Raw genomic sequence first — 8,142 nt, 5'->3', positions numbered from 1 at the left:
TGGAGTGCAGAGGAATGGTTGGAGGATATTGGGTTTCCTATGATAACATAGTGAACAAGGGGGGACTGTGAGCAGCATGTTTATAAGGTTGTCTCACAAAACACCCTCGCACGTAACTGGATATTATTGATTGGGCTGCAACACCTTCATTGTTTGATGCCATCCTCACATTGCCAGTCACCCATCACACTTGCCACACACAAGCTAGGCAAACATTCAGAGTAATGGGCTTTGTAAGGAAGTCAGCAGCCTTTCAAACTCAGAGTAATGTGGTTTGAATGACTATGAAACAACCACATCCTACACACGAATATGTAGAGTCCAAATCTGCAATGAATTCAGAAATACATAGCTGATTTCATCTTCTAAAGCAATGACACTCCGTTTAACAGCAGCATGCATGTATCCAATAACAGTTTTTGATTTCAAACTTACAGCCTGGCCACATTTTAAAATGTGCATAAATAACATTGCATGGATTTGTTCAGAGGAAAAGACGAGGTGAATATATAAATGATTTATTTTTGTAAGAAGAGTAATGATAGTACGATACATGGACCTCATTTCATAGTTCATGGCCCTGCACTAACCATGTGAAACAAAAACAGATACAATTTATACAAAGCTTTGTATACCATTAAAAATTATTTTTTAATTAAACCATAAAACAGTCGCTATAATAAAAAAAGTACGATTAAAAAAGGTAGTAGCTGATTTAACGCTGAGCAAAGGTTAGATCGGATGCCTGAACGTAGCACATCAGAATCCATCCACTCTGGCAGCCATCCACTATAGTCTGGAATGAAAAACACACTTTATGACTACTTGCTTTACGTTAAAAAGGAGGTCACTGATTTAAAAGGAAAACACTACCGCAATACATACACCTGATTACATCACGATCTGCATTCCCTGTGAAAAGAGCAGAAACAGAACAATTTGTAAATCAAGATGCCAGCCTAAACTAGAGCTCATTTTAAAGTCTACTTATATTGTGAAATCTGCTTGCAAAAAATAAAATGCTTCTTGAGTATATGATTTACTGATCTTATGGATTCAGTGGCATGGTCATAGTCAAATGTAGATTATAATTAAGGGCTCAACTATTTTGAATTGACTACTTATAAAATCCATTCGCACTCCTCACAACTACTGTTACTAAGTAAATACAACTCGAGCTGAAGCTCTCATGATTGGACATACATTCACATTAACATATCGCTTATGAAGTACATCTAGTCCATACTTCCCCTACCTACATACTTAGAGGAGTTCCTGCTTGGGGGCACGTACCACAACCATTTTTCCAGCAAAACGATTCCCTCCTTTTGATTGCCTAACACTTCTGTGCGCGTAAGAACATGCGGCCGCACCCCTTGACCGCCCCAGCCTCACCCCCTCCAGTCCTTTTTCCACGTCGAAGTTTAAGGTCTTTTTTTCAGTTGCTTTTTCTTTCTGGTGCCCTGGCCACTCAGTAGCTATGCCCTTCCTCTTATGAAGGGTAATATTGCGTTTTTATAATGTGCGAGCTGTGATGGGCACTATTGTTGCTGCCCCTCAAGTGTTTAAGGTCTGAGCATAGGTTGGAATGCTGCCTCTGCTGCGACCCTTGTCGTTCAAGGCCTTGGAGTGTCGCCTTAATCGCTGTGAAGATCTTTTTTTCAAGTTGTCCAACATTGGATCTTTCAGATTCACATGCTTGAATATTCCCCATCATCAGACTAGGAATCCTTGGTAATTTGAAATAGTATATATATATATATATTCATTTTTTCCCTTAAGGAAAAGCAAAAGGCACTCACTTGTGTAGTCCCTTCACCTCACTTTGGTCCTATACCACCCCAACCATAGAGGTGGCAGGGCATAAGCTCCACCCCAGGCAGCAATCTTTATATTATTCACCACAGTCTGTTAGAAAGGGGAATCCTCTTCAGCTCTCTGAGCTTTCATTTGTCTTGGTAAAAATATACTTCACTTCAACCCTGTTTTTGGACTATTTCAGTCAGTGTTTACTGTGAGAAACCTGAGGGCGTTCTCACTCCTACTCCCCTTGGATACTCTATGCAGGTGGCCAGGGAAAGGCCATCGCTATTGGATCCTGACCCTGGGGGTGGACAAGTAAGGGAGGATCACCTGGGTGGAGGGTCCTTGGGGCTTAACCCTCCCCCAACCTTTATGGGTAATTGTAAGGCAGTTCCCCTTTACTCCCCGTTTGGGGTACCTAACAGTATGGGGACGAGGAAGAAACAACTGAGAGTTATGAACCATTCAAACTTTCCCCACTCTATTACTGAGACAAGGAAGAAGTATCTGAGAGTAATAGACACCATGTGTTCTCACCACTACTGGGACGAAGAAGATGCCTGAAGGTCAGGCATGTCTTTGTAATTAGAGCCAGGCAGCATTAATGGAATATACCTGCAGCCCATTAAACGACGACAGGTCTACTAGAGGTGGAATGCAGAAGCACAAGAGAGCAGGTGGGGAAGAGGATGACACGGCAAAAGGAGCTGTGCAGGAGTGTGAGAAGTCGAGGCTTCAAGACAGATCTCGGGAGTCTGGCTAGTGGGATTGTGCAGGACAGAGAATCTTCGGAAGGGAAGGTGGGCAGCATGCGCTGCCATGGAGCAGATGCACAGCTGCACACGGAGGCTGGCGTGTGCTGAACGAAGTACCCGGTGAACAGGCTTTCCCGCTTGGGGAGAAGCCATCAAAAGGAACTGCCGGGTCCTGGTAAGTGTTGGGGACACTGGAACCACCTGCACGCTCCAAGGGAAAGTAAGGAAAAGTTGCACTTAATGAATATCGCATTCAATTAAACAATAAAAGATGCATTTTCTGAATATCGAATTGAATGAACCAAGCAAAGATTCATTTATTGAACACCAAATTGAATGAAACAAGCTAAGCTGCATTTATTGAATACCAAACTGAATGAACTAAGAAAGACCTGCACATATTGAATACCAAAGCGAAAGGAAAGGCAAAGACTATTCATTTTGAATATTGAACTGCATGAAACAGCACAATTACTAACATTGAATACCAAATTCAATAAAAAGAGCAAACCTGCTAAATATTGAACAATGAACTGAAAACACATAGGAAACTAAGTTGAATAAAGGACACTGAGTGCAGAGTTGGAGTCCAGGTTCAGAAACCGCTTGTATGTTAAAGTTGTGCAGCTAAATTTGAGAAACGACTTGTTTGGCTGAATATTGAACTACTCAAGGAGAACTGGAAGTTCCTGCTTCTGTGGACTGTAAAGGGTAGACCAACAACTGCGCCTAGACCAGAGAACTACTACCCGTTGAATAATGAACTGCTGAAAGTGAATCTAAGGTTCCTGGTTGCGTGACCTGTAATGGCTGGACTGTGTGATCCAACAACTGCGCCTAGACCAGAGAACCCCAATATGCTAACAAGGAGGTCGCCATTGTGTAAAACGGAAAACTACCATGGGTGCATACCATACTTGGGGAAGAGAACCCTGAGTTGTAAAGAATTGTTTAAACATAGTTTAAAGACAAAGCTTCAAGATACTTCTTTTTGTGTCATCTTTTGATATTGAACTTGGGGAAGGGAACCCTGAAACGTGCTGTCCCGAAACTATATTAAACTTGGGGAACAGCATCCTGACCTTTCCAAAAGTGTAGAACTGTATTACTTCAAATCCAAAAGAAGGTAACGTGAACATTGTAATGCACTTGTTGACATTTGGGGAAAAGAAGCTGAAGAGTAAGCCTGAGCTGGAAATAGATCAAATAGATCAAAACTTTACTTTAGGAACACTGTTTAGTTTGTGGTTGACATCCCTACACATTGTTTTATCTTAGTTGTGAGGACACACATAGGTTTTGGACACGGACAGACTTACGGACACAGACGTTCCTTGGTTTCTTTAGGTAGGGAAATCCCACCTTAACATAGGGCAAGTTAGGCCTTACTCCATCCTGACATTTTCTTTAACAAAACCCTTTTTTTATACATTGAATCTGTTGTCTGTGTATCTTTCCATGATGCCAACCTCACATTAGCCTCAAAGAGTTCCCTGGATCCTTTTCCTCTGATTGTTTCCCTCTACATTGGTTCTGCACTGGTTCAAGAACCCTTTGCTTGTCGGAAGCGGCCAGTGTGTGTTTCCAATCTGGTGTGGCTTGACTATCTGTGTTATGATGTGTTACATCCTCGTTGCTAGGTCCTTTCCTCTGATCGCTCTGCTACTTGAACCGCTTTGGAGCAAGCGGACAGCCTTGCCCAGTCGAGAGACTTGCACCACAAACCTGGTGTCTGGAGGCTTGACCCATCAACCCATGGACCCAGTGTGAGCGTGAACCTAATGGTAATGTTAATGCCAATGCCAGTGCTCAATTTGCTCAACATTCAATGTTGACGTCTAACACATGAATTCATTGAACTGAGGGGTATTTTACACCAGACAGTGCGGATATAGGGTCATTATGCTTTCCGCCTCTTTACTTTAACTTTTGTATCATTCACCCTCATTGATGCAAGCTGTTTCCTTATACTTCCTAAGGTTGGCTGCCTGAGCATGGGAGAGCTGCCCAAGAATGCTGCTGCCAGTTGCCGGCCGTTGCTACTGTTATTTATATTGCACCTCCTGCAAAGGCTCTTTGTGAAGAATCTTGTGAAGACTCTTGTGAAGGTGGGAGGCTGGGTGACCTCCCTTAGAGGATCAATTGCAAAGAGCTCTCCTTTGCTTGACCTGAACCTCTGCACTTTTTCTCCTGGTGTACATCATCATTAAGATAGGGGAACTCAGGCATCTTGTGTACTCTACCCAAAATTAGCCTGCCTGCTAGTCAGTAGCCCCTTGCTGTGACAATCCTTCTTATTGCACTCTTGTGACCGCCGGAGATTGGCGATTTGTCTAGCAGGCACACCCGTTTTATGTACGACTTAAGGAGTGGGCACAAAGTTATTGAGATGGTTACTGGTCCCATTTCAGATGCAAATATGCTTGTAGCGTGCAGCGATTAACCTCCCCCTTCCTCAATCCCCTGGGGAGCATCTTATGACTGCACCGTCTGGCAGTGACTTGCCTCCCCCATCTGTGATAGAGGGTGAAAAGCCAGTGGGACTAATCAGATCCTACCCAGTGAAAGGACCTGCTAACGGGAACGTCGCCATTCAGAAAAATATCACTTTTTCTTTGTCCCAGTTATGGCGGGACTTGAGAGTGCATTGGGTGGTGGAAGCTGTACCAATACTAACGGAAACTTGTTGGCAGGGTGCCTGTACAACAGGAATCCATCATTAAGATACCCTCTCACAGCCGCCTGTGTCCAAATACGATCATTCACTATATACCATACGTGACCTCCCACCAAGTCAGCATGTTTCCCCCATCGGTCACCAGAAACTGTGAATGACTTCAGTTTGATGGACTCCCCTCTCGACCTGAAAGCAAGAATTCCACCTGAATTTGACTCGTCAATATCAGCGTGTGAGTCAACGCCTATTTCTCTTCTTCCGAGGAGGCTCTAATCAGTAATGCAAAATTTGAATCAGAGAAATGGGAACTTCCAAAGTTTTGTGCATTCTTGTGTCCTGCTACGAGGAAATTAAGGCAGAAACTAAGCCTCACTTAGCAATGCTAGATTCTTTCCTGTTTAAGTTTGATAACATCAATCTGCATACCATGTTTAAGGAATTCCTATTTAACCGTGGTTCTTGCAGAGGAGGAAACAACAGTGCTAAATCACGCAACGAGGACAGACCACTTAAGATTGCTCTTCCGATCGAAGCAATGGTGTCGATACTCACACCCATGCACAAACATCACATGACTCACTTACCTGCAAGCTCTGGGCCACTTGTCTTTCCTAACATGGACACATTGATTATTTGTGACAATAAATCATCTGAACTGGTGAGTCATCAGCCTCCACTTGTGGAATCAAGAGTTGAGGGAGTCCAGGATACGAGTAAGAGCTTTGTGTGCGCGTTATAAATTCTTCAAAAATCAAAATTCTGGTGTTACAGAACGAGCCAAGTGGTCTTCCTGAAGTTATATGTGTGGAAGCCATAAGTCCCCAGAACAACGTCCGGGATGTCAGTCAGACCAAAAATAAGGGTGATCTACGCACTTTGAAAATCCCTGCGGGTAGGAAGAATCAAGGCTTTTTGGCAAAGAAAACAAAGAACCGTCCACTACAGCATTTGAATAAACAGGTATCCCAGAACTTTATTTTCTCGCTGCTTTCCTAGCCTACTGTAAAACTGCCTATGTTTATCAAGGGGCAACAAGTAAAGTAAACTCAGGGAGTCCCTGCAGAATTGTGATGCCCGCAAAGTGTACTCAGAAGCTGTGGATCAGAGTCTCCTGCCTGGATATAATGGAGCCCTGCCTCTGTTGGCGAGTGACCCTCAGCCTGTAAATATAACCTTTTGCTCTTCAAATGAAATGGGGTCTCGAATCAATGCTAGACTAGGAGGCTCAGGTCTTGTGCATATCTTACCGCCGATTAGCAGCGCTCTTTAGCTGTGTTTCGTGACCCGGTGGCACCTTCTACTAGCTTGAATATGGTGGCAAATCAAGGTACTGGGCGTTTATTTTATCCACCTTCTACAGTACCCTCCCATGGGGTTCATTCATCGTGGAGAAGCCCAAATGAAATATATCCCAGAGATCTGGAGTGTATACCGCTTGGCCCAAGGGCCTTTCAGAAATCACAAGACACACAGATGTACATGCAAACTGAGGTCATCCAGTAGGAGCATCCACTTGTGATATTAATTGCGAGTGTGTTACTGGACAATAGACTTATTTGCCTGAATCGTGCTAATATTTTGCGTCTACTTGGTGATATCCCAAATTTGGCTACAATCTCTTCTATGGTTTTCAATAGCATTGATTTTATCGATTTATACAGAACTGATCATTCTGTGATATATGTCAACTCTAAAATAGTTTTCGACACCATCCTAAAGGAGCAAGATCACCTTAGGGCTTCGGCCTCACAAACTACACAGAGAAAATGAGCATCTAATGCAAGCAAAAGAGTTCCCCAACATGCAGGGCTATTGGAAGAGGAAATTCAGACTCTTAAGAAATAAATGTTGGATTTGGAACAGAATAGTGGCTGGTCTTGGCTACTAAGCGCTACAAATGCAAGAATTTGAGGCTAGTCTGCCTCTAGTGTCTCCAGCAGCTCGATTTGACAGTTTACTCTCATTATTATCCTGGAACACTTGTGGGACCTCCCACTTGTTTAATAATGAAGCCATTTGTAAACAATTCAGGAATAATATAATAATTTCTCTACAGGAGACCCAGTTGAGAATGTATCCACATCCTTAGATGGCTTTGTGACTTGTTTTCAGGCAGCAAAACATTGGGAGATGGGGCGACCCCTGTGGTGGCCTGTTAACACTTGTTAGATCATGTAAGATTTTGAAGTGGTGCAGAGCGTGGATGTACGTTTTGGCATTCTGGCCACCCATTTGAAAACTAATGAGAAACATAGTACACATTTTCTTATTTTGAATGTATATTGTCATTCTGAAATCTGTGACCTGGAGGATGCCCTAGAGGACATCTCTCAGTCTATTAATGAGTGGTGCAGTGTTTACTTTGGTGGTCGCATTATTCTTACAGGTGATCTACATTCAGACTGTGTGCATGTGTGTGCATGGGGCACACCTGGTTAGAAGTGGTGGCAAGGGGGATAGGCGCAGGAGGAAACTTCATAATGGGAGTACTTGGTCGAAATGTCTGAGTGGCCTTGATTTGTCACACTTGAATCGGACCCTTCCTGATGATATTCTGCCCCACTACAAATGGACCAACTGAGAGGTCCAATCAGTCCTTGACTACATATTTGTAAGGAAATGGCTATTTATGAAATGTGTCTCCTTGAAACCTTTGTCCACCACATGTAGTGACCACGTGTATGTCTGAGTACTTCCCCCCAGGAGGAGAGTGGTCCACCTAAAATCAGTGTAAATACATCAGCAACCAGGATCTCATCCCAGGGTGAACGATAACCTAACTGACTGACTGACTGATCTCAACTTCCTAGGAGTGGAAGTTTAACACCTTTACGGTGGACAACTTTAAGTCTTTTGTGAGGGACCTGTTATTATCTAGTCTTAGTACAAGGAACTCAGATGGGGGAA

The 8,142-nt window shown here is 43.3% G+C and overlaps 1 protein-coding gene across 1 annotated transcript in view; it reads right to left on the bottom strand.

The window, feature by feature from the left end:
* Nucleotides 1-502: 502 nt before the first annotated feature.
* The window catches only part of LOC138512913 (GLIPR1-like protein 2), a 161,360-nt gene continuing 153,720 nt past the window's right edge, over nt 503-8,142 (bottom strand). Inside the window, exons 5-6 of the mRNA XM_069627682.1 lie at nt 886-912; nt 503-796 (exon numbers count right to left, since the gene is read on the bottom strand). Of these exons, the coding sequence (XP_069483783.1) occupies nt 675-796; nt 886-912 (149 nt within the window). The 3' untranslated portion in view covers nt 503-674. The remainder of the gene's footprint in view (nt 797-885; nt 913-8,142) is intronic.

Source organism: Ambystoma mexicanum, chromosome 12 (assembly GCF_040938575.1).
Source record: "Ambystoma mexicanum isolate Mex_15411 chromosome 12, UKY_AmexF1_1, whole genome shotgun sequence".
NCBI classification, from domain to species: Eukaryota; Metazoa; Chordata; class Amphibia; order Caudata; family Ambystomatidae; genus Ambystoma; species Ambystoma mexicanum.
The sequence above is the reverse complement of the archived record's forward strand: the minus strand, read 5'-3'. Positions and strand labels throughout refer to the sequence as shown.